Raw genomic sequence first — 27,300 nt, forward strand, 5'->3', positions numbered from 1 at the left:
GCGTTTGTGTGCATCTCTCGCCACTTTGAAAAATATAATGCTGTTATCACCGTGGTGATCCGTGTAAATATATTTCTCCTCAAATGCGGCCGCTGGGGCCGAGCATATCGAGGGTGAAATGAAACAGGCGAAGAAACAGCGCGGGTAAGAAGGAAAGTGAGGGACAAAGCAGCGACAGGCTTTACATTTGTTCTTTAACCTTTCAACAGTGAAATGCGCATGAGCAGCAAAAACGAGTTTCTGATTATCAGGGGTGTGGGAATCATCCACTGTGGTATTACTGTGGCTTTCTGTGGTTGTGTGTGGCTACCTGTTTCATGAATTGCTTCCTGCTTTGGCCACATTTTCTCATATCGACGATAATATTTGTGTGTGTGTGAATTTTTACTTGCATGCTGTGTGTATCTTAATATATATATGTAGGCATCTAGGAACACACACTCTGCTGCTTTACCAGTATACACAGTTTTCATGCACTCCTCTTTGTCTGTGTGTCTTGGCATGGGCATTTTTTGCAGAGGCTGGTGGGTTATGTGCAGCAGCCAAACTGACTGATTATGATTGCAGTGGTGGCAGAGATTGTGATGAAGCTGCATGTGTGTGCTGGGGGTGAATAATCAGCATCCCTATGAGGTAATGGGGACTGGGGGGAGGGCGCTGTATCAGAGGTCCAGCCTGTGTGTGGGGGAGGTGGGTTGGGGCAGTGGGACACTGCCTCCTGGTCGGTGAAGCTCCATGCCTAATGGGGGGCAGAGAAGTTAATTCCACTGCACCGAAGCTTTATCTCATTTTCATACATATGAACGCGCCGGGCCGAGATCGATTACTGCAAACAAATTGAAATGCCTGGGACCAAGGAGGCCCGCAGAGAGGAAAGCAGGAAAAGACGGCAGGGATGGGGGTGGTGGCGTGCTTGTGTATGTGTCTATGAATTTCTGAGAGTGTATAAGGAAGGCAGAATTCACTGATATGGATGGAAAGACACAAATCACTATTGCTTAGAGATTTTCTCCCTTCCTGCATATACACACACGTCTATTATTTAGTGTCACGCATGAAAACCCAACTCATTCCAGTTCACGCCACCTTCCTTTTCAAAGATATTGCAGATGGGAGGTTATGAGCAAACACACAGAAGTCCCGATGGCTCGCAGAACGATTAGTCTTCAAACAGGCCCTCTCTCCCCTTCTTCCTTTATCTCTCTGTCTGCATGAGCACCCACTACGTACACACAATCAGTTTCTCATTCTGTGTCCCTTCCGCTCTCTATCTCTCATTAAACATACCATAAAATAAATGTCCATGTCATTAGTCCTCTTCTATATTAGCACTGTCATTGACTCCCGATGGTCATTTTTGGCACTCGTCTAAAGTGTTCACTGCTTCATTACTTTCTTTTCTCCCTTTTCTTCCTTCATTTTTGCTTTTATCCGGCCCCAGTATGGCCTGTTACACATCCTCTTTTTTCCTCTCCTTTCCCTCCTCCCTCCTTCTCTTTTTTAGCTGTGCCCCTCTCCATGGGCCTCTCTTCCATACAGAGTTTTCAATATTCCCTCACTGACTCTTAGCATTTCCTTTGCTGCTCCTGCCAGTAACCCACATACACACATCATGCAGCTTTAAACTTGTACTGATTTCATTTCATTGCATTTCAATGTGCTGCTTTACAGGGCCAAAACAAAAATGTGTCACAGTCCTAATTCTTTGGCTGCGCTGTAGTTACAGTTGACTGCTTAATTATAAGACATATGAGGTCATGATACACACAGAAAGAGACACAGAGCTGCATACATGGCCCCATCTCAGAGTGTGAGACATTTATTGTTGCCCACAAAATCTTTTGGGTAAATGTGGATCAGTCACAAACCTCTCCTAGCTCCTGGTCCATCATGTTATTATCTATACGTAACAAAAAACTCACCAGCCATTTCTCAGCCAGCAAATCTAGTTAAAAGTGTGAGTGTGAAGCAGAGTGTCCCTTGAAAAGGGCATTCATGCTCAGAGAACCTGCTGTGTGTGAATAATGGTACTTTTGATGCACACATAAAATCTACTTGAGTTCCCCTGATGTTCTCTTTAGCTCAAGCACCCTTTGCTTATACCTTTGCTATAGTACTCTACACACAGAAATCATAAAAATTTGATTCAATTCCAATAAAGAATGTAGGAGTCTGAATGTTTATTCAAATGAGAAGCAGCTAGCTTTGGAACTTGGTTAATAGGCCAAGCTCGGGCACAGGGCAGTGAAACACAGGGAGGGTAATTAAATAGGCTGGTCAGAGTTCAAGGCAAGCTGTGGTAACCTTTGTTAAAGCCCAACAGCTACACCCAGATGGCCAAGCTGCTGCTCAAAGTGGGGGAGGATAGACACGTGCGCTAACAGACACACCAAGAAGTTTTAAAGCCTTTGCCATCTCCAACTGTAAACGCAGGAATCAGTCCAGAGTGGGTGCGAAGTGAAAAGACAACAAACTAGGATGCTACGCTTGATAAACAGCACAGACCAAGAAAATTCAGGTCTGAAAGTAGATATAACGAAGAGTCATAGGGACATGGCTCACTAGCTCACACTGTCAATTATATTTATAAAAAATAAGCTTAAGAAAGATCATAGTTGATTTAAAACCCTTTTTTTACTTTGAAGCAGGAAAAAAACCCTTCAGCATATAGACACAAATCGGTGAGTATATGCAAAAAAACAGTTGTACAGTTGTGAACGTACATTACTTACTGCACAAATGTTAATCCGTTAAATCCAGCAACTAAATGCCAATGTCAAACCTAACTCTAGGATCTAAATCTTTTCATAAACCAAAAGTGAACAAATCCAATGTCTAAACAGATTTTTATTCCTCTCTTGCCTCAATAATTCTCCAATTAGATAAATCTAAAGCACAGGTCTGTCACTGGGAGAGCTGAGAGCAGTAGAGGCACCACTCTGTATTTCCTTAACGTTTCACTATGGAATTAAAACTCATTTTCTAGAGGTACACACAGAAAATCTATTTTAGCTTTTTAAGGGAGCACCAAGGGCACATGAGGACACTCTTTCAGCCCCACTCTCTGCCTTTCAGCTCAACTCCATGCCCTCCTTTTATCCCACTCCTCCTCCCATCCCCCTAACAACACCACACTAAGTTTGCTGTCTGGGTGCCCTCACGCTTCACTGCCTGCTGCTGTGGGCGTACTGGGCGTCACTCTGCATCACTCTGCATTAGACTCCACTGTATTTGCTCTGCTGTGTGTGCATCTGAGAAACAGAGAGTCAAATGGCACAACTGTGCATGCATGTGCAAACTGTGTGTGTCCATCTGTGTGTAAGAAGGCTAAATGCTATGTGTGTGTAATGCATGAATAATATGTGTGTGCATGCCTTTATGGGTCAGTGTGTGTTAATCAGAGCTGATTAATGTCTATTAGTGGTTGGAATGCAGTCTTAGAAAATGAGGCAGATGAGAGGGTGTAGGGTACTTGGTCAAGACACTCACCTTTGGGTTTCTGATCAGCAGCCTACAGAAGGAGAGAGAAACACACTTAGAACTTCACACAGCAAGGACGACGTTTAACAACCATTCAAAACTGTAAATAAAAAGTTTTGACAAAACCTAGAGCTTCACTCAACAGAAGTGTTTCCAAGCACAGTGTTCCAGTCTTTTCAAGCCACTGTTGAATCTGCTGAATGGCAGCCAGCAATGAACAGAAGAAGTAAGTGGGTGTTTGTTTACTGGAAACTTGCAGGCTAAGTTTTAACAAATCAGCAAAAGCTATTGATTCTATTAAAAAAAGATGATTATAAAAGACTGAAGGTTTAAAAACCATTAACTGTCTAACCGACATAATATACAGTTCCATCCTATGTGCCTGGTACTTGACTCATAAATTATACGCAGCTTTGTTAATGTGCATGTGTTTGAACATGTACATGGTCTTCACCTTTACCTTTTTCTGAGCAACGTCCTTCTTGGTCTTTTCTTCTTGTTTTTTCTTTTTCTTTTCTTCCATCAAATGGTTCTCTTTCTTCTGTTGCTAGCTTCTCTCAGCTGTCCAACAAAAACAGGAAAGAGTAATGAGTGACACATGACACACTCAAATGCTTCATTATTGAAACTGTGTTGACCCATGTGCATCTCACACTTTGCACATTTATGGCATTCAGGCACAGTCACATTGAGATATTCAGTCCACACAAAAATCCACAATTATGTGTTTTTACGAACACACATGCACACACACAGTGCATATAAACTTTCATCCCTTTCCTTTTGATCCATGATGATTCAGAGCCAAAGTGCACTCAGTGTCTGGAAAAACTTTTCCATCCACAATCATCACTTCATACAAAAATCATGGCAGGCACTTCTGAGGAACACTTTCCCTCATGGTCAAAAACTGAAAAGGAGAAGATGGAAAGTGGAGACTAGAGGGATACAAAAAAGGAAAAAGGAAAATGAAAAGAAAAAAAGGCACATATGTGAGTTGGTGAGAGAGATGAAGACAGAGAGAGAGTGAGTGCAGGACAGTATCAAAGGGGCTGGTTTAAAGACAGCAGGAAATGGCAAGAAAATAAAAAGGCAAGGGATTAAAAGGACTGAAGGGAGGACAACGTAAAGGCCAACCGACTGACAGAATAAGACACAAGGCCTTTTTTTACAAAGATCTGTTTTCAGTGGGTGTGAGTCAAACTAGCTAGATATCTCGCCCGAGGGCCTCAGAAACCAAGTGCTTCATTTCAGCCTCTATTTCCTTTGGCTCTGCCTCAGTGACAGCTCCTGGAAAGTATTAGAGGCATGAGCTGGGCCATAGGGACTGAATGTGTGTGTGTTTAGTCTTCACTAAGTGCAACGGACGCTAATCTACAATACAGCAGTGTGCCATATCAAATCAATGATACCACTCTCTAAAATGTGCAAATAAAATCAATTATCTCCGAGTCAGCTAAAATAATGATCCAGTTCTATTTGCTGGCCATCCTGTGAAGTGTGTATTTATACAAGTGCGCACACACACACACACACACGCACGCACACACACACACACACACACACACACACACACACACACACACACACACACGCGCGCCTGCCTTGCACAATAAGTCTTTGTGCTTCATCCTCGTGAACTGGGAGGACACGAGTTTCTCTCAAAGACTGCCCCCGGTGCTCAGGCGATATGTTAAATTCACTGCCAACTCAAAAATGTGTCGTTTCACAGAAATAATCATCATCATTAAACTGCAAAAAAGTGCTTTTGGTCACGTTTCTATTGATTCGCCAGAGGCTGTTTAACTCTGGACAAATTCTTTGCACTGTATTGTTTTATAACTTCTAATGTGTAGATGATGCTCCTGACCACTGGATTTGTCTTTGGAAAAGTCCTGTTGAACATTATTTGATCAGCTAACAACTGTTAAACTGCAACAGCTGACTGATGATATTAGAATGTGGTCTAGGTAACCAATTTGTTTTTCGTAGGTTTTTTTCATGTTTTCTATACAAGTCATTTTTATCTTTTAGGAGGTTGTTTTTTTTTTTCTTAATAATAATAATAATAATAATTGATTAATTGTCAATAGGCATCTCAAAAGTGAGAATTTGTGTTTTTTTTTCTGTTTTATATTATTCTGACTTAAAGCTCTTTGGATTTTAACTGCTGATCAGACAGAGTTAGCACATTTAGGACATCACCTTGGCCTCTGAGAGATGTAATGAATGATTTTCACCATTTTCTGACATTTTAAAGATGAATTTTTATTTGATTAACTGAAAGGAAAAAACAATTGACAGATAAAATCAATAAGAAAAATAATTATTAGCTGAAGCTCTGATGTTGATCATGTATACTAAACACAAAAAACAAAATGTGCCTATGAAGGGCCTGGATACGAATCAGAACCTGAATGTATGAATGAATCATAATGCTCATAACAGAAGATTAATGAAAGGCCTGCCTCCCACTGTGCTGCCCACTGGCAGGGGGAGGGAGCTGTCAATCAGACAGACAGGAGAGGCCTCGCAGATCTGTCTGATTGTGAGGGAATGTCTCTATAGCAGTAAGGGAGAGGAAGAAAGAGAGTGAGCAGTCAAGGTTTAGACAGGCATACAGATGGACAGAGAGAGAGATGGAGAGATGGAGGAAAAGAGACAGAGTGCTCCAGTGATGACATATATCTGTAGGCCAATGGGATTTTTTCATTGGCTTTTGGATTATTGCAGAAAATAAGTTTCTTGACAGACAAAAGTTTATGACACATTGTTTTCAGTGAGATAATTGTCACAAATCTAATTTTTTTTAATATGAAGTCAGTAATAGTTCACAAGAGCACAACTATAAACACAAGGCTGTAAAGGACGGACAGGTGAGTCGATTGGTTGATGACAACCTCTGTAGTCTCATCTAGCCACTTGTCAGCAACCGCCTTTTTGAGACATTTGAAAAAATTATGAGTAGGACATTTACTTATTTATGTTATGTTGTAGAATAAAATGTGAAAATGTCTTGAGCTTGTGTTAACCACAGATCTTATTACAGCCATCTACCCATAAACCCATTTAAATAACGAATCAACTTTGTGACAAAGGAACTGGAAGTGCAAAAATGCAAACGTATTTCTGGGGTTTTAGGGCTTATTCCTGCAGCACTCCACTGAACTCTGGGGAAGACTGCCAGTGGCCACAGCAGCAGGTTAAAATGGAAAATGATATACCTAAATTACCCCTTTTCTCCTCCATCTAGATTTCTCTCACTCATTCCCTTTTTCTCCTTTCATTGCTCTCCCATGCTCTCTCTTTCACTCACACACACACACACACACACACACACACACAAACACAATCCTATTTTTCATGCTGAGGAGTCTGTGTGTGTCATTGTGCTATCTCAGCAGCGAGGGGAAGGCAGCCCTCAGGCAATAAACAGGAGCTCGCATTTTGTGTGGATGTGGGTGCGTGCACGCAGATAATTGCATGCTGTACGTGCAGTATGTGCAGTTGTTTTGCCACTGCCATGAACTTCCATCTCCACCTTCAATAAAACACCTCCCTTCGTCAGATTCCCAGCATACCATCAAAAAACAAAAAACTAAAAAACAGATGATGAAAAGCATTAGCAATCGTTTAACAGTGACACAAGCTCACAGAGGGAAGGGCATGGGATGTGATGGGGTCTTTTTGTGTTGGGTTATTTTTCTTTCTCCATCAGTTGCTAGTGACAGAGCTTCTTCACCACAGCTGACCCTGTCCTCCTGGCAGTCACCATTTACCCCTAGATGACAGTGGATCTGCCCTATCTGGTTACTAATGCTGCTGTCAAAGACAACGACAGGAAATGAGGGTTAGAAAAATCAGATCAGAGGGGTACAATTACAACAAACACACACCTGCACAGCAATATGAATTTATTATCCATCTAATTTCCTATGTGTCACTACACTATGGATGGCTTACAAGTAAATGGTTTTGAATCATCTTGGACTGTAACGTTGACCTGGTAGAAAAACCGTTGCTCTGTGAAATGTGAGAGAGCGGACAGTTGTCTTTTGAGCTGATGTAGTCAATGCTAAAGTTAGCTTTCCTTCTGTCCTCTGTTGCCCCCACATATATCGTTACTTGCCTCTCCCCGTCTCTCTCCCTCTCTCTCTCAGTGTTGCTGACACCAGCACTTCTTCAGCAGTGACCCTGGGGTGTCTCTGTGCCATCGTCCAGCATCAGGTTTACCCTCACTGGCAGTATGACACTGCAATTAGGCAAAATATCTCACATTTTGAGGTTAGTGACCTACAAGGCCACAGTATGTTCAACCTTTGCTTATATTAAAGGGCCATGGATCACAGTACCACTACCACGATAGGACATTGCCCATACTACTGAAAAATTATAAGTGTATGTATGTATGTATGTATATATATATATATATATATATATATATATATATAAAAACATATAAGAGCCAAGGCTAGCCCCAGTGAAAAGTAAGTAAAGTTAAAAAAAAAGGTCCAAAAAGGTCCTTGGCAATTGCAAGCTAACAAGCTGTTCACCATCACATCCAGCTGGATTTTTTTCAGAGTTACATTTCCAGTCTGTTAGTCAAGAATGATCTCAGATACGGTTGTTAACCCACAATGGCTCTTTTGCTTTTTCTACAGTGTTTAAATACACGTAGATTTGGATGTGTTGGAAATGACCTCTATCACAACTAGGCTAGCACTAGGTGCTGAGCTAGGCTAAGCATGTGATAGAGCTACCTTTATACTGAATGAATAGATTAAAAAAAAGATCTTGCCATATTCTTGTCCAACTCTCAGTTATACAACATAACATACATTTTCCAATCAGCAATCTCTCGTGGAGCTGGTGCTAGAATGAGCCACAGACAAACCAGACGTTTTTAAAGTAACTCTGCAGGAAATACTACATGAGGGATTGACTTTTTCCTTCTTCTTCTGCCTTAAACCCTGACCCAACCAGTCATCCTGCTTTGACTGTGTGGCTTTTCTCACAATACAGAGTTGAACAGAAGGAAATCTCAAGTCTCAGCAAACTGGGGCCGCTGGGGAATTGTGAATAAATTGCATGGCGAGGCAGGATCCTCTCTTACTGCGCTGCAAAACACAGTCCCATGTCCTGGGACTATAGGACTAAGCTATAGAAAAGGAGGCATGACAACAGGAACACACTGTACAGGAATGAGGAGGCAAGAAACTCACAATGCACACAGGGAAGCTTGATGAACAGAGGCGCGAGGCAGTCTGTCTGAAGCCTGCCTTTTTCTGCCAGGGATGCAGAGGAAAGGGAGGTGGGAGGAGGAGAAGGAGAGATGAGGATGGGGTAGGGGGGTAGAAAAGCAGACGCAGAGCAACACCAATTAAGAACGACAGCCGCCGGAGAACCAGACAGGGCCCAGAGAGAAAGAACAGAGACTATGGTGGAAAGACAGAAAGAATTGTCACTGGAGAAATGGAGTTGGAAAAAAAAAAAACTGAACATAGCACTATTGAGGCTGGCAGACAAGGAAGGGCGGGGGGCGGGGGCACAGAAATATCCATGCACCTTGATCGCTTGTATCCAGAGATGCAGGGAGAACAACGAGGGGAGAGGGAGAAAACCATACAAGGGTGATAGAGGAGAATAAAAAAGGGGGAGATGCTGCTTCACTTGTGTGAAGACTGAGCAAGACAAAGGGAGAGAGACACCGAGAGACAACTTGAAAAGGGAAAACTGTAGCTTCATGTGTTGTAAACGACTGTCAGACCAACCGCAGAGACAACAACAATCACAAAGGAGGAGGAGAAAAAATAGGAGAGCATTTCCTCTTCCAGCAAAAGCAGTAATATGATGGTCAGGTCGTGGCCGCAGAGTGTGGCAAATCCACTCCCCACCACTATTACCATTCAACCAGCCAACCATTCCTGTGGCATTAGAGAAGCCACAGGACTCTCCTGAGCCTTATTACATGGAACATTATCATGGACAGCCCAGGGGAATAATTCCTCAATACCTGCTACTGCTGCTGCTACAGACCTCAACTACTCTCCACAAACAAGTGTGGGAGTGCATTTGTGTGTACTCAACCTGAATGGCTCGGGGAAAACAAGCCTGTAAATTCCACAGTTGAGAAGCAGTAATAACAATGTTGTTGTTGCCGTGTGTTTCCATCCTTCAGTCTCACTGGCTGCTTGGTTTGTAAGCTTTCTGTGCGTTGCTTTCAGCAGGTGGGGAGAGTGGCTTGTGAAAATATACAAGGTACTTTATTGCTACTAGACTGGACTTGCTCATTGAACTATGGCAGAAATACTCTTGCTTGGTGGAATCTGTAGACAAGGTACTGGCTAAGGGCGAACAGGTGGGTGGAGAGCAACGATGGAGGGGTGGGGGGGTTGCAAGATGGAGAAAGAAAGTCAAAGAATCAGATAGTGAGAAAGTCTGAGCTGCGCTATAAATAACAGCTTTGAGGTTTGCCTCCAGAAAATTAGCTCTCAGTGTCTTGGCCGCTTCCTCTGCCAAGTCGATATGAAACTTTAACACGGTGGCAGCTCATTAAATAGGAAAACAGCACAATGCACGAGACCAAGCAGGCCTGCTCCCTGCCAGCACTACAGCTAAAGCTTGTTGATTTCAAGAAGAAGCTGTCAAACAGTGTGTGCTGGTGTATGTGTTTTCTTTACTTGTGACTGCTTTGTATTAATGACAATATGCGGTTGTGCATGGTCTGCATATGCCGGTATACTTTGCATATTTATTTTAGTCCGTATGCTCAGATGCCATCTAGAGGGTTTAAGGTGAAGGTCTGTCTAAGAGTCTGGATAATTACGAAGTGTTATTAGCATCAATGCAATGGCCGACCTCTCATGATTAAAGTTCCTCAAATTTTTCTCTAAAGACCAAAACTGAGTATCTCTCAGTGTTCGCTGCTATCCACTGGCTAGCTGCCAGCAGCTCCAGGTCAAACATAGCTCCGGTCAATACACTGACAACCCACTCAATAAATCAACACACAGCCTATAGTACACAAGGCTGCAATTAACTTCAGCTACAATGCAACAATAGTCACTGGTTAAAAAAAATTAAAAATAACAAGGAAAAAAAACACTCAGTTCTTCGCTGTTTTCTTTGGTGAGTAGCCACGACACAACAATGCTGAACAAGTCAAGCTGTTCAGTGGAAGAAAGTAGTCGACTTGACACACAAATTCTTTGCCTGTGCCTCATCGTGCAATAATACTCAAACACTATTTTTACTTAGTTTATGTGCTAATCACCTGACAACAGTATCTTCTGTTCTTATTGTGTCTTATAAATCTATTTTTGATTCATTTTGGTTGTCTTGGAAGTAAGACCAAAAAACCAGTGCCAACCAGAATAAAAGTCTTCACATGCACAGTGACTTATCAAGATTAATCAGTCTTTTAAAAAACAGCATTGCTTGACTCTCATTACTTGCCAAGATGTTAATTCAGAAATGTGGTGTTGGGAAAAGAGTTCAGGAAACAAGTAAACAGGGTTCACAGCAGAGTGGATCTGCTGTCCCTCCCACATCCCTTCACTGATGTTTAGGGGACATAAGATATAAGTGGGGTCTGAGACTGGTCTTTAACTTCTGTTTCAAAGGCGGCACCGCCTGCCTTCAGTGGCACCATCAAACTGTCAAATTCAGAAGAGCCAGACTAAATCAAAAGGACACACACCTACACACACAGTGCAACAAATGAGCTAATTGGCTGGGCTACACTACCCTGAAGGTTACTTTGACACAGCCTCCCCCGTATATAAACACACACACATACACACACACAGTGTTAGTCAACAATTCACTGGCTGTCAACAGTGTAAGCAATAATACAGACCCTGAAAGAGAGACAGAAAATAAGTGCTGTGCTTAGCTGCGTGAACAAAGCCTGCTCTGATGTAAGGAGGACAGAGAGACAGAAAGAAAAGCAGAGAGAGCAGTGTGAGTGACAGCCCCCTCAGTAAAGCTGCAGGGATGATGGCGAGGACATAGAAACATCTTCAAGACTGAGGGGGAAGCAGAAAGGTAGACGAGTTTCTGGGATAAGAATCATCTAGTTTTATTTGTTTATATTCTTAATAACTTCAGCTATATCCTGCAGATACACATTACAGATCATGGCGTAGTTCTTAAAATACTGAGTACAAATAGTACAAATACTACAGCTAAGAAGGTAAAACATGATGTGTTGGGTTACTATTTTACTTGCCCCCATTATTTAACGTCTTTATCTGTCAAAAGAAAAGTCTGTCTTGTAATTTAACTCAGTCACAATTCAAACATCACATAATATTTTGCTGATCATTACCAGCAGCTCATTTAATCACACACAGTTCTTACAAATGTGCTCTAACAATCAGAATACACAGTAAAAGTAAATACTTGAGCTTCATTGACTATACTCAAGTTGACATTAAAGCAATAAAACCGTCGAGACAGCAAACAAATGACCTGAGCTTTCTAGTCTAAGCCATGGGCCCAGCGTAGGGGCAGGCAGCACATGCTGGTGCTATTTACACAGCCATAACTGAGGGCTTTGGAAATGCTGCAGGTCCTGTTACATAATGAGTAAGGCTGTCTAATATTGGTTTGGAGCAGGAAAAGGGGAACATTGTAGGTTGGACGTCCTGAAGATTCTCTGTCAGCTTCCATGTGATGTCCCTCTCCCTCTTTCCACGTTGCTCCAATTAGCCGACATGGAGCAGAGGGAGGGAAGGAGGCCCCCACCAAACCTCGGCACATTGAACATTCCCCTGGATCCCTGCCAAGACTCACAGGCAGCAGCTCACTGGTTTCAGCTTCGCTTCCCCCATCCCCCTGCTTCCATCACGGCCTGGCTTACCCTTGGTGGGGCCCCTAAGCTCCTGCCCCCTCCATTGGCACACAAGTTGGACAAGGAGGAGGGGGGGGGGGGGGGGGGCTGAAAACAATATGTTAAACGCTCCTGTAATTAACTGTGTAATACTTCAACATTTAAAAAGCAAATGCAGCTTTCACACTAACACACTTGCAATGAGGAAGCGGTGGATTCAGGGCTGAGAGTTGTAGAAGATAAGATTATCAGGATTAGAACCAGGGATCACTGTCTCACACCAAAGCAGATCAGTGTCAGACCTGTGGCGAGCCCTGGTCCAGACCATACAAAATCCAGTACACAACAAACACTGACACACACAACAACAAAAAAACATTAAAAGTAAAGAAAACCTGTCAGTGTCACGCTGGGCACCAGGAAATGACAACTAAGGACACTGAAACTATTTCTGGCTCCCTGGCTACCTATCGTTACTATTGCCAACACAACAGTCATCATACACCCCACCCCTGCGCTGGTTTGCACACACATACACAAACTCTCTTCATTTAGTACAATGACCACACCAAACACAACTGCCCCCCTCGACTTCAAAATAGCCATCCACAGAGCAGAGGAAGAGGGTAATGACTTTTGGCAGCCTCCAATTGAATCCAGCTGATTCTACCGTCAGCGCCCCCACCACCACACGGAGCAGCACCCTGTGGTGGTGTTAAGTGCGTTATCTATCAGGGCTGTGCCAGTTGTTTGAAAAGCCTCATAATCACAGACTCAGTAACTACCACGGTCAGACCTGGGCTAAGGTCAATGACGGGAGGGAGGGACGGGCAACACAAGCCACTTTTCCAAAGCACGACTCATTGGGAAACACCAGGATTAACACAAAGAAGGGGAAGAAAGAACTTTTTGTTTATTTGAAATTGCAAAAACAACAAAACATCGAAAACAGAGGAACCATAAGTGTGTGTGTGTGTGTGTGTGTGGTGGGGGGGGGGGGGGGGGGGGGGGGTAAACAGTGGCAGGCCCATTCCAGTTACATTTGACCCAGTACAGGAAACCAGGCTAATGACAGCAACCTGAGGACTGGGCTAGTGTTCATGTTCTGTCTTTAAAGGGTCAGACGAGGGGACGCAAGCTTTGTGTTTCCTTTGAAACAAATGATCCTGCCTCTTCAGTGATAAGGGGCTGCAGATGGAGTTACTGCCAGGGTTTGTCCTCATGGCTTTGTTACAATACGCTCTAATCAAAACAATGTCTCGATGCCAACAGCCTACAGCCTGGTTGGATCCAGAGCCAACATGGGTTATGGGTTTCCTGCTAGTGCGCTGCCAAAATGGCAAAAGTAGTAATATAATTCATAGTCTAGGCCCCAGTGAGCGACTGAATTTCTCATTTTGGGTCTTTTTGCACTGTGGAAGAACCAATTATACACTTCAAGAATTGAGTTCTGCATCTTCTGTGTCTAGATTTGCAGATGTTTGCAAAGTTTGACAGACTATCCATGTTCTTCATAAACTATCGGTGCTATCCATGTTCTTGTGGATCATTTATGCAATCCCTTAGAATCAAAAATGACAAAGCATGCTTGAAGTCTTCATTGCAATGCAATGCGTTTTGTCTCGGGGTAACCCCAGTGCTCGTGACCTAATGCTCAGAGAGACTCCATCTGCCGTGGCTGTAGTGGTAGCTATGGTGCTAAAGCAGTTGTGTCTGGGAAGGGTTAAGCCTAACTATACGGTATTTTAGAAAACTAGCAGACTCCCTCCTCCTCTTGCCAGGCTTTAGGTCTTCCTTCTCTCCCTATTCACTTGTTTTACATACACACCAGAGGGCCCCTGCAACATCTTTTCACAGCCACCCTCTTACTGCGTGCTTGTCAGCCTTTTGGAAAGATGAGCGTCTGTAAAGAAGGGGGGGACTCTTGATCCTGGGTAAGAACAGGGCTCTGTGTGTGTGTGTCTGTGAGTCAGCTGGGTGTCTAGGGCACGCAGGAGGCAGCTCACAACCTGATTAACAACTGCAGGGCATTAACCAACTGCCAGGGCTTTGAGCTCGACAGACATGGTCACACACTCCCATGGCAAAAACGACAGGCATTCACGTGTGTCGTCACCGGCGGATTCACACACAAACACACAACAACACTTCCAAAAGCACACTGGCATTCCGAGACACGACGGCACAGGCACAGATGCAAACGTGTGCGGACCGTACACACTAATAAATATATGAATGTGTGCCACCGCTGCTCACGCGCATTTTTCATTTCATCACCTCACTGGTGTGTGACGATAGAGATAAGACGGTGGTGACAGAGATGTCAGGAGGGGGAGGAAAAGCAGGGTTTGAAATTGAACGGGAAATTATGTACTTCAATTAAGACACGCGAGGAGATATTAAAAGCTATACTCCAGTGCCTGGGGAAAGGATGCAGGAAGGGGGATGCAATGGAAGGCGACAGTTCAATCAGAATCCCCGGCTCTCTCACCGAGCCGCGGGATGGAAGAGGGGAGGGAGGAGAGACAGGGCAGCTATGTTTAATAATGTACTTCGACTTAGTGTAGAGGAATGTACAACGGTGTGCAAGATACATGATGTGATAAAGCCACAGAATGAACCAACGACGAGTGACAGTCGGGAAAAACGTGAAGACAGAAAAAAAAACCATTTAATGAAAGTCCACTGTCCTGCTGTCATAATCCAGCTGGACTCTGACAGCAATCAGCCTATAAACAGCACTGTACGGTCAAAAAAAAGCCTAAATGTGCGCCATTACTTTCTAATAACTACGCAGACACTGAAAAAGGCAAGGCGGTTCAAGAAATCATCACATTACACGCTCACATGTACAGTGTGTGTTCCAGTCCACTCAGCCAATCATGAAAGAGCTATGATATAACACAAAAGTTCAAGCCCTCTAAATAACACATACTCGAGTTAAGTCGGCCTCATAATGAACATCCAAAAGCAAAACAGGGGTAAACGCCTCTGATCAGTCATTTCTGTAGGGTCTTCTCATCGACCCAACATCACGTAAAATACTTCTCAATTTTGCAGGGGACACCCTCCAAACCCCCTGAAGCTGATTGGGTGCACATTGAGAACGCTGCTGTTTCTCACATTAAATAATAACCCAGTGGTTTTTTTTTTTTTTTTTATATTTCTGGAAATATACAACATGAATGTCAAGAAACCCTGGAACCAAAGATGAGCATGGATAATAGTTAATGAATGTTTCAAGGATGTGACACTTGCTGGATTATTAACTCTGTATTTCAGTAATATAACTGAGATGCATCACAGAGGCAGAAGTAAATGTCTTCAAATTATAAACACTGATGCACTACAGTTACTTATTTTTGCATATTAATTTGACATTGCATCTACCAGCTGTCCCCTCTTCTGTCGCCAGAAATCACATTCATCGATTCAATCACATGACGAGAAAAGGCACTGGCTTGAAACTCACCTTGCGTTAACCACAGCTTTGGCAGCTTTCAATGAGGAGTCGGTGCATGGCAGAGAAAAGATGCAGAAAAGCCTCCTCCGACGTCTTTCTCTAAAGTTACCCGTAAAGAGGTGGAGCGGAGACTCGGTCGCAATTTAAGTCAGACTTCGCAGATGAGCCGCCGCTTGGTGACGAGATACCGAGGTAAACAACGGCTGCTCCGCCGGAGGCAGCGGCGCGCACGGCGAGTCCGCTAACGGAGGCTTCGGGCTAAAAACAACAACAAAAAGGAAATCAAATGCCGTGATATTACACTCGCACAGACAGTTAGTTAAAACGCCACGACGTGAAGGGGGCGGGGAGGGCAACGGAGCACCACTGACAACAAAAACAAAAAAAAACAACACGAATAAAACGACTTGTAAAAGCAGCCGGGTGTAAGCTAACGTTAGCCGGTTGGCGTCGCAGGTCGTCGAGGTTTAGCAAACCAGAGAAATCCGGCAGCTTTCGGTAAAAACCGCCGATGAGCTGTCGCGTATTAGAGCAAGCCGACGGCCGTCAGCCAGCCAGCCAGCCAGCCAGGCAGCCAGCCAGCCGGCCAACTTGTTTTAAAGTGCAAAAGAAATGTCTTAGTTTAGGTCGCCAGCTGCAGGACTAGCGACGGGCTGGCTACCGCGGATGCAAAGTGAGAAACGACTCCGGGGAAATACATTCTGCGTGGATCCCGAGGCGGAGCGGACAGTCACGGTGGGTTCAGGGAGCTCTGGTTGACAGTGGTCTCGCAGCCATTTTGTTCAAACTAACAACACCGCAGTCTCCCTCTCCTCCTCCCGGAGAGCACACAGACCAGGAAGTGGCTCCAGACACGTCACTCCCGACCAACCACAACCCCGGACGCTGGCTCCGCCCCCAGCCCTCCGCCCCGCCCTCCCGCACCTCCCCACGGCCGCGGAGGGCGGCCGGGCAGGCGGCTGGTGTTTCTGAGGTAATTGCTGAAGCATGCAGCAGAGACTGAGCGCTTAAAAAAGAAACAAATGTGACGCTGTGGTAGATTTTGGGAGGATGACACTCGACAGCAAAGTATAAACCTCATATTCTGTTCGGTTGTAAAGCTGTGGAACTAATATGCTTGAAGGCGACAGAATTTTTGCATAATTAAAACCATTTATTATTGCACATGTCATCTATTAAATATGTTTCTTTGCTCCAAGTAATTTTTTGAAGAATCCAGATGTATTTTTAAACTCACTGTTTTTCCTTTAGCGTTCATTTATCACTTGACTGTTTTGGCTCATTCTCCCAGCTCTCATCAGCATCATTTCCAGATGTAGGCAGCTGTTTTCAGGGAAAAATCTTTGATAAGCCCACCTACTCAGCACCAAATGGCAAACTCGTGTCTAGTTGGAAAAAACGTCACAGAATTTAACAGTCAAAGAGCCGGACTATTCTCTCAGGAGTTGGTGGAAACCAAAACGGAGCAATAAGAGAGTAAAATGTGCCACTGACATTCGCCAAGCGGACATGAACTGGGCCCCAAAATGAATGTTGTGTCTGATTGTTGTGTAAATGAGCCACTGTTTTCTAACACATTATCAGTTTTGTCTGGGGACAATATGTCAGTGTTGAGTTTACAGCTCCTTACCCGGCCTCCAAGTGGCCAAAAAATGACTAATGCAGCTTTAAGAAAAAGTTGTTGCACCTTAATGTAAAAATATAAGAAATTACAAGTGAAAGTTCTCTATTGATAATTATCAGTAGTATCAGTAAAAGTACTAATAATAATACACAAACGATATATAAAATTTAATCATGAAATTAACTTTTAACTTCTGCTGTTAAAAGAATGTCTTCAGGGGTAATGTAATGGAGTAGAAGTATAAAATAGCAGAAAAAGTAAAGTATATAAATGCATGTAGTTCATTTTCAGCACTGGCTCCCAGTGGTATGGTGACACATTATATATATAGAAATATAATACCATATTTCATGTGACTCATGACCAAAATAGTGCAAAAGAGGTCAGAAATAGAGAAGACTCATAAAAGTCTACTAGCAATTTGGAACTTGCATCATGAACTTTATATAGCAGACTCAAATGTCTCTGAAAGGGCTCACCCCAAGTTTCTCTACCCAAGATGACCTTTGTCAAGAATCTCTTGATCACATGATGTCCAGAAACGTGGGGCGATAATTCCAGGCCATTCACAACATGATGGATGAGGTCGCCCTTGTGCCCTGAACCGCGTCTGCAGCCGTCTCAGAGAAAGAAAATGCGGCTCCTGTCCATTCTCTGCTCTCCTTTCTCATGGAAATGACCGCTCCATGCACAGACAAACACACACAGACACACTCACACACTGTGCGGTGGGAACAGGTCAAGGCTGCGGTCCACAAAGGGGAAGACTGACCAGTGAGAACTCTCTCAGGAAAGCTCTGGGCTCCTATACATTACTGGGAGAGACTGTTAATGAGAAAGCCAGGGGCCCCGGCCAAACGTCTTTTTTTTTTTCTTTTTTTTTTTTTCTCCTTTTCAAGGCAAGATGCCCTGAGCTATTAAAACAGCAAGCTCCAACTGAATGGAGAAAGCAGATGTTCCATACTCAGGGTTAAGAGAGGTGAGAGCAGAGGGGAATGCCTTCAGAAACGCCTTAAGGGATATGTAGTTCACTCTGGATCACAGACTATTAAACTGTATGAAGGAATTCTCTGCTCATTCATGACACCTAAATAAATTGTGTTCCTAGTAAACAGTTTTTCTCCGAGTTAATCGAATGTGCTGACTTGAAGCATTAATTAAGTGATTTATTATATCATGGAAAGTAAAGTACCTAAACTTCCCGTAGCTTAAATCTCCTTCATGTAGACTCACATGATTTATCAGAGATGGAGACGGAAATCTATGCACCACAAAGGACAACTGAGACTTGAAATAACAAATGTGGTTTGACATGATATTAGCCATCAAAGGTGAGAACTACTTAGCTGAGTGTGTATTAATGTAGGTGCCAAGACAAAAGACAGGGAGAGTGTGTGTCTGCCTGCAGACATGCACATGTGTTTATGTGTATGTGAGTGTGCGCACATCCTTCCTCGTTCACATCCACTCTCCACCTCATCACAGCTATTCTTTTAGGTGTCTCTGAGATGTTTCTTTGACTCCGCCAATTTCCCTAATTGCTTTCACATTTAAGCAGGCTGCTAACAGAAGCAAGCCAATGGGAAAGGTCCGCCTGACATTCTGATAAGAAACAGCCCAGACACAAGCTGTAGGACTGCAGCGGAGGCAATCGCTCACTCCTTCCCCTCTCAGACAATACACTTCCCCTCCTTCTGCTGCTCTAGCCATTTTCTCCTCTGCTCTCCTCTCCTCTGCTCTCCTCTCCTCTGCTCTCCTCTCCTCTCAATTTTTTCACCATGCTCTTCTGCCTTTTGTTTTAATTCCGGTCCAATCATAAGCTGCGTTCCGCATAAGGTTTTAATTTCAAGCCTGCCACCAGAGTCTGCCAGACTCACACACACATATGCACAAATTCACACAACACATGCATGTTCATACACCAAACCACAGATTCTTATGCACACCATACACACACTCACTTTACTCTCAGGACACAGACGCACATACAAACACACTTATGCGTTGCGTGGCGACATGCATATTTAATGCATGTGCTCTGTGGCTACATTTTAGCATTTAAACATGTTTCCCATGAGAGAAGGTATTTCCACCCAGAAACATTAATAATCACACACATTCATAAAAGACATACAGATCACCAGACAAATTGCATGAAAAGAATCCCATCAGGCTATATTTTTTTGCTTTAGAAGTCAAAACATATTTCATAGCTTATGACAGACCAGCTGAATTCACAGAATCACCAAACTATTTTTTAGTACTCAAAATCTATTTTTTGCCTTCCTCAAAGATTCAAAGCCCTCTCCAAATGCATCATCTTAACATTTAATCTTGTGGAATTAACCAAACAAACGTGATCTGAGATTTATCCAAATATTTCATGACAGCACTGAGTCCAAAGGCAGATCTTGGGTTTAAATCGTCATTCCCTAGACACTGTATCTAGAGGAGGACATTTATAGTTTGCTGTGTGATGCAGAATGACTGATGAGTTGGGGGGTGTCGGTATTATGGTATTGATTATGAATACACAATCCTCCTCCACAGTCTGGACTTTATGCATGTGAGTAATCAAAATGCAGACAGCGAGCTACTGCTGCTGCCTCAAAGTGACATTTCCAAAGGCATGACTTGACATATGCAAAAGGACCGTCACGATGATAATTCTGACAGGAGGAAGGAGCCAAATGAAACCTTCACCCTAACAGCACATTAAGAAGAATGTTGCGCAGCAAGTCTCGCAGACCCGCTACTTCAAGACAAAACGGGCGAGGAGCAGCAGTGTGGTTGAGCTGAAACATTCATTGTGAGTTCTTCTCACTCTGATTAGCAATGTGACTGAAGTGCCTATCCATTAAATAACAGCACAGAGTGGTAAAGCCCTGCTGAGTTGCTCATTGCTCATCTCCAAGTTCTGCAGCATCGCAATAAAAGACAAGACAAGACTGAAAGTAGCTGAAGGCATGATAGGCATGGTAGTCCATAAGAGCACTAGCATTAACTTTTCATTAACTTTCATTAGGACTAAAGAGTGAATTACCCTGCGCAGAAGAGGCCCGGCACATAAAAGCCATTACATACTGAGACTCACTCTCCTGTGCGCGAAAACACACATGCACACATGTACAAATATGGGTACACTTTCTGTTACATATGCTGTTCATAGAAGTACACAGATGCACCATTAGTCTACTCACTGCTCACATATGCAGTGCAGACCTAGGCAACAATACGCCTCTAATGCTCCATATACTGCTGTATGTCTGTATGGTACATAATATATTATGAGGGAAGCACAATAGCCAGAAGAAAGAGTGCATGCAGCAGCTGGTAAAGGGGCTATGCTATGAGTGGGGAAGGGGTTACACAGCCTCTGTGTGTATGTGCCGGTGTTTTTGTGTGCATGCATGTCTACAGCACGTGTGTGTGTTTGTGTGTGTCCATATGTGTGTGCTGTATGGGTGGAGGGAAGCAGAGCAAAGCCGAACGTTGCAGTGCAGTAGGACAGCGTTTCTGAGCTGTGGTAATTTCCCCTGAGACGAGCGAGCAGGTAAAGGCCAGCGAGAGAGGGAGGGTGGCAGAGAGGGATAGAAGAAGGCTGGGATAGAGGGAGGGAGGCGGGGGGGGGGGGGGGGGGGGCAGCAAGCGAGTGTGTCACAGAATAATGAGAAATGATACAGCGATGGTGGAAAAAGAGGCCGGCAGATTTGCCCAATCAAATGCACACACACTGCATTAACAGCATCTCAAGGATGAATATAGTTGCTCTCTCTGTCAACACATTAACATGAACGTTTCTATTTTCACTTCAAATGCCTTATCTTGTTAATGAGTGTTTCTGAACTGAGTCATTGTTTTTGTAATGAATTCATCTATTAATTACAAGTGCGCCTTTTCCTGATGACCTTGCTTTATTTTGTTACAAGCTGCAGACCTTAATATTAGCATACATTAAGCCCTGCTTATCTTTCATCCCCAATAGCTAATACGTCAAATTATCACCTGAAAAAAAACACACCAACCACAATAGTGGTTTGTACACTGGGATTTGTGTGTATGTGTGTATGCGTGTGTGTTTGTGGGTGAGCACCCTCACTTATTAGCCCCTTCCCCCTCCCCACTTGCAAACTCATTACCAGGGTATAAGACCTGCATGGATTTTATGGTGTTTTTGGAACTGACTGGTTAATCAGATTTATTGCACACTTAAGCTTAATTGATTGCCTTTATGGATTCAAATGAATAATTAAGTGCTAACAAGCCTAGTTTCTGTTTCATCATTCTGAAATGATGATAATGACCCACAGAGAGGGAAGGTTGTAGAAGTGTCAATCAAAAAATGTGAACATCACAGGATCCGGTTTTTGGCCTTTTTTCAAAACTGATTATAATAACGCAACGTATGAATTGTCCACTTGCCTGTCACTCAAAACACATATGCAAACACCTCATCTTTAAACTTGTAAGAACAAACAAACAAAAAACTTTGATGCTACTTTGCTCTTTATATTCACTATTTGGTGTTTCTGCTAGAAATGAAGGAGTAGAAGCTATTACAGTGCGAGCCAGCAGTGAAAGGACAGAGCAGCACAGTGTATTAAGATCAAGGTGGTCCAAACACAGACAACATATCCTGACCTTCACATGATCTTCACCAGATCAATACTATCATCAGTGCGGACGAGCAGTCACAGATGAACCCAACCTCCTATAACCATCCCCAACCCCCAACCCCCAACCCAAACACTCTCTCTCTCTGTCTCACAAGCACACACACACACACACACACTAAAGAGACACCTTATTCAGTAAGGAGCCTGGGTATATTGATTGGTTTGTATTGACTGACACACAGAACCACCACATGTACTCACTTGCTTGTTGACTTTATTTTCACTGGCTGGCTGGCAGCACAGTGGGAAGGTAAGAGGGTTAAAACACAAAATTTGGGTCGGTGAGGTCTATTGTAGCTGTAAGGATCCCAGCTGCATAAAGAAGGGAGGTGCATGGTCCACCAACTCTTGACAAGATTTTGAGAAGTTTTAAAAAAGACCCTGGTTTGCTTCTGTTCTGTGCAGTGCCACACAAACAATGATTGCTTCTATATTTACATGTACATTTGCCATTAGAGAAAAGGGCCACATGATAAAGGCCACATGAGCCAATATCTGAGGTTAGCACTGCATGCCATTTTTCACATACCTCTGCACATACATTACATACATCAAACAAATATCCCTCTATGACTTGCCACCAGCCTTTTCCACAAAATATGCACCAACGCAGAGAGCAAAACAAGCAAATCAATATCGACACGTCTGCGAGTGGCCAGAAGGCAACTAACTCAATCCCACATTCAATGTAAATGTTGGTGGCATATCCACAGGCAAAGGCTGATATTTAGAAGTCCATTAACACAGGGTGGAGATGGGTTAATTCACTGTTTGTAGCTGCAGATCCTGAGAGGGTTTAGGGCACACAAAGCAGAGAGGAGAGAGATGGATGATGGGAAAGAGAAGAGGGTGGGTGATATGCAAAAAGCAACAGAAAGAGAAAGAAAATAAAAGAAAGAATGCAAATAAGTGTAAAGGGAGGTAGATGTGTATGTGAGGAGGGCTGGAGGTGGTGCTGATGGATGGGTGAGTGTGTGTGTGTGTGTGTGTGTGTGTGTGTGTGTGTGTGTGTGTGCTGTGGTGGTGGAGGGTTGTTGTTGTGGGCATTGCTGCCTGCTATCATCCGCCTCAGCCTGGGCGTCAGTTTGATTAATGCTGCTTTCCTCCAACTGACCTCCAAGGTCACTGCAATAGTGGGTACTCAACTCCTCCCATTCGCTGCTGCACCGGAGGGGGGGTAACGGCCGTATAATACGCTTCCCCAGAGGTTCTTCCTCTCTGCTTTTCCTGTTTCCCCCTTTCTCTGTGTCTGTCTCTCGTTTAAAATCTCTCTCTCTCTCTGATACTCCCTGGCTATCTGGTCGTCTCTCCCCTTGATCTGCCCTTCCTCTCTTCCTACATTCTCTATATCTCTGATCCTCATCCATCTCTTTCTGTCCCCCACCATTTCTCTTCCTCTCTATCCCCGTCTATCTGACTCTTTGGCTCCCTCGAACCTGCGCTCTCTAATCTGAAATGCAATCAAAAGCGGCAATAATGCAATGTGTTTGGAGATGCTGGAGAGAGGAAGAGGGAACAGGCCTGCGAGGGGCTATTAGAGCATCCAGTGAGGTTTAAATAAACACATACCCATTACACACTACACACTACACACACACACACAGCCACCACTCTTCCTCCCCTCCCTCACAGACAGACTGCCAAGGTGAAGGCACATGAATAGAGTTGTCCTACACCAATAGACATTTGGCAATGACACACTTCCTCTGGCTTAGAGGCTGTAACAAATGGTACTTATTGTGCCAGCCGGTCTTTCCTGGCATGGACCTGGCAAGACGGGTGTTACATACAGAGAGAAAGAGAGAGAACATGACGACAGTTTTGAGCGCGCCAACCTCCTTAACTCTGTCAGTTGTTATAGTCGCTGTGTTGTCATACCCACTGCACTTCCTGGTCATTTGTTTTGACAGTAAATGTGACCACTTCCTGCACGTCCCCAAAATTAAATGCTTGCATCTGCCTGCAGCAAGTTTCACCACACATAATATGTTTGTGAACAGTAAATGGCGGCACAAGAAGCTATTTACTGAAAGAAACACAGCAGGTGTATTTGTATGTGCATCTCAAGCCAGACGACCATTACTGCATTAAAACACGGAGTGCTCATTTTTGTCAGTGACTTGGCGCAGTAGGGCTGCTGACTCACAGGCCTCTGGTAGGTGTACCCCCCAGTTACTTCTTGTTTCAGAGGATTATAAACTGCTGTGTAGTGTTCTCGTGGATGTATCACTCAAACTGAGCTGCTGGATTTCATCTCATCAGAACCAGTAACAATACACCCACGCCAATGAAACCCTTGGCAATTTTTATCACAGGCTATTGTTAGTCTGTAAGGCTGCATATTTCTATGAAAAGTACACGAGGTTGGATTTGCACAGATCAATGTATTTATATGTGTACACTGGCAGCTGCATGTTGTTGTATATAATGTATTGGAGGTCGTCACAGGTTGGTCCTTAGGAACCACAACCTGACCTGGGGCCCAAGTTGGGCCGGGTCTGAATTATACTCAGTTTTATTATGTTGCATAGGGTCTAATAAAAGAGAAGACCATGGATGTAAGAATACATCAGATGTATGAACAGCACGTGGTTCATCATAATCACCATGAGAGAAATATTGAAGATAATCAGTCGACTATGAAAAAGATTTACGCTATTAAATGACAATGTTTTGATTCACAGATCTTAAATTGTTTAGAAAATGATTATCTTCTGGAATCAGAAACCAGTGGGCTTTAGAATAGTTTACTCTTGGTGGAGGAATTAAAAATACTTTCAATTATCTTTATAAATCAGTCTTTAACAATACAAATTGTTTTTGAAATTAGTTTCTATGACTTAACATTAATTCTTAAGATATTATTATTATTATTATATTTCTGCTATTTTTTTTTTTCTGTGGCTGCCCTGTTAATTGATAATGCATCATTCTGCTGCTGGTGTTGGAGTTCCCTCTCTATTAGGTTCTGTTCAGGTCAACTGCCTCCTGGACTGAACCTAATTATTCTCTGGATTTGGTCTGAGTGTGCTTGGGTCCTCTTTGGATCATGTCTCTCTCTTTTGAAAAAGAATTTATGCACCTCGGGCTTGGGTAAGTTTTCCATGGGTCCATTCTGGATCGTGAGGACCTCTGCCATTATCTCCAAAATATCAACTTTTTATACAGCATATAACAAATTTGGAGATACATGTTTTTCACTGGACACTGCTGTTATGCACATTTCTGCTCCAAACTTCATTGATCATTTCTGGAAGGCCGGCCTGAGCAAGATGGCGTCTGAAAGTGTGAGCAAAGAAGCCAGTGGTATAATCGCAACCTGGAGTGTTAGCCCTGCTGTGCACCGTCAATTTGTCTCACACTCTGTACCCCCCATCCCCCCACCCTCTTTCCTTTTTTCTCTGTCTCTCTCTGTTCCCTTTTTCCAGTTAGTGCCTGAGCGTGAGTGACACACACACACACACACACACACACACACACTCCCAAGCATCATGAATCTTTCATGCGAGCGGGCTGTATAATCCCTGAGGCGTGCTCTCGGAGACCCACACACACCCGCCTCCATCACCTTGCACCAGGAGAGAGGGAAAGAGAGAGAGAGAGAGAGGGCGAGTGACAGAGAGAGAGACAGAAAGATAGATGGAAAGAAGGAGACATGCAACGGGAGGGAGGGGGGAGGCTGTGGAGAAAGCAAAAGACGGGGGGGGGGGGCTGCAAAAGACAAATTGAAGGTGTGAAGTAGGACCTGGCTGGAATTACCTTCCGTCTTTTGACCATCAAGGGAGGGATGAAAGAGGAGGAGGAGATAACAATAGAGAGGTTTGCTCTTTTTCTTCTTGACTGCTGAAGGCTGCAGTGGAAAGTCAATTGGCTTCTCATTACCAGCACACATTGTCCACTAACCCCCCCCCCCCCCCCCCACGCCCTCCATTAAAGATGGAGAGAAATGGAGGCATTACTACACCATGTGCTTCATACTGTATACAGACACATGATGTATACAAACCACCAGGGTTACATATACATTTACTGTACATTACAACAATATACACACTGTACATAGAACATCTATGGTATGTTCAGGTTTTCAAACTTCTGAGATGGTTTATAGTTTCTTTGGAAAATGGAAGACTCCAGTGATTTTGTATGACAATGTGATATGTTTCCAGCCACCAGTTTTTATCAGCACACTGCATTTTCACTTAAGAAAACCTGAACAGGAATAAAGAAAAACCCATTTAAAGCATTTAACAAATAAAACTTTGACTGAGCGTCCGTTAGGAAATCAGTAAAAAGAAGATGCTAAAAAGTATGATAATCAAAAATTCAGATAAAGTAAAATCAGAATATGCTTAGTGAAAATATGGATGGAAATGTAGCTGAAAACATTAATTAATGATACTTAATAACCCACTTTTTGGAGGTAATGTAATGTCAGAAGTTCTATTTGTATGCAGATTGCATCAGATGAAATCAGTGAAATGTTGTGCCAATATTCATCAACATGATCATCAGTGATATCATTGTGCTTCTGAGTTCTCAAACCTGCAGTAACTGATTTTTTTTTCATTATGAGTTGTGTTCCTGGTGAAAGTAAGTTCAGTATTCACACTCTTTTAGCTCTATTTTTGGTCACCACCAACTCTTACCAGGTTATTTAGCAGCTAAATGTTCCACTGTCTTCACCAGTCATTTTCTAACTGTGCGTGTCTGCGTACTGTGTGTACTGTGTGTACTGTGTGTACTGTCTGCCATTTGGTACTGGGAAGGTAGTGCAGACTGGGTGTGAGACTCAACCATTTGGTAAATGTGCCACATACCGAGCAATGTGCAGAAAGAGACTAAAAATAATTGGATAATAACTGTGAATTCATCACTTTGAGTGAACTCTTTCACTTTACAGAGTATATTGCTTCAACAGAAACATAAAAATACTTAAGTAAAGCAGCTTTAATGTTTCTTGCTCTCATTATGATACAGTTAACAAAGAACAGTGTGCATTTAATGTAAAATTAGTTTACCACAGCAACAGGGCAACATGATGGACAGTGTATTGTGTTCTTTGCATTTTGTCTTATAATCTGCTCTAATCAAGGTGATTCATGAGGAGATTTCTTGTTGTATCCCTTTTCATCCTTCTCTCTTGGACATGTTCAGATAAATACCACATATTAGTTCCTCCAACAGACTCCCAGCTCAGTTGATTAGCGTCATACTGGCTTTC

General features: G+C 43.3%; 1 protein-coding gene across 4 annotated transcripts in view; it reads right to left on the reverse strand.

Annotated features, from left to right (window-relative positions):
* Window positions 1-27,300, reverse strand: part of tnrc6c2 (trinucleotide repeat containing adaptor 6C2) — a 129,255-nt gene that overhangs the window by 38,232 nt on the left and 63,723 nt on the right. For 2 of the 4 annotated variants that reach the window (XM_071505517.1, XM_071505515.1), the window contains exons 1-3: window positions 15,786-16,589; window positions 3,941-4,041; window positions 3,490-3,511 (exon numbers count right to left, since the gene is read on the reverse strand). In XM_071505517.1, the coding sequence (XP_071361618.1) occupies window positions 3,490-3,511; window positions 3,941-4,003 (85 nt within the window). In that variant the 5' untranslated portion in view covers window positions 4,004-4,041; window positions 15,786-16,589. Of the gene's footprint in view, window positions 1-3,489; window positions 3,512-3,940; window positions 4,042-15,785; window positions 16,590-27,300 lie in introns of those variants that run through there. The other 2 variants (XM_071505518.1, XM_071505516.1) reach the window with 1 other exon arrangement.

Source organism: Trachinotus anak, unplaced genomic scaffold (genome assembly GCF_046630095.1).
Source record: "Trachinotus anak isolate AG129_WGS33_773 ecotype Australia unplaced genomic scaffold, CSIRO_AGI_Tana_v1 ptg000019l, whole genome shotgun sequence".
NCBI classification, from domain to species: domain Eukaryota; kingdom Metazoa; phylum Chordata; class Actinopteri; order Carangiformes; family Carangidae; genus Trachinotus; species Trachinotus anak.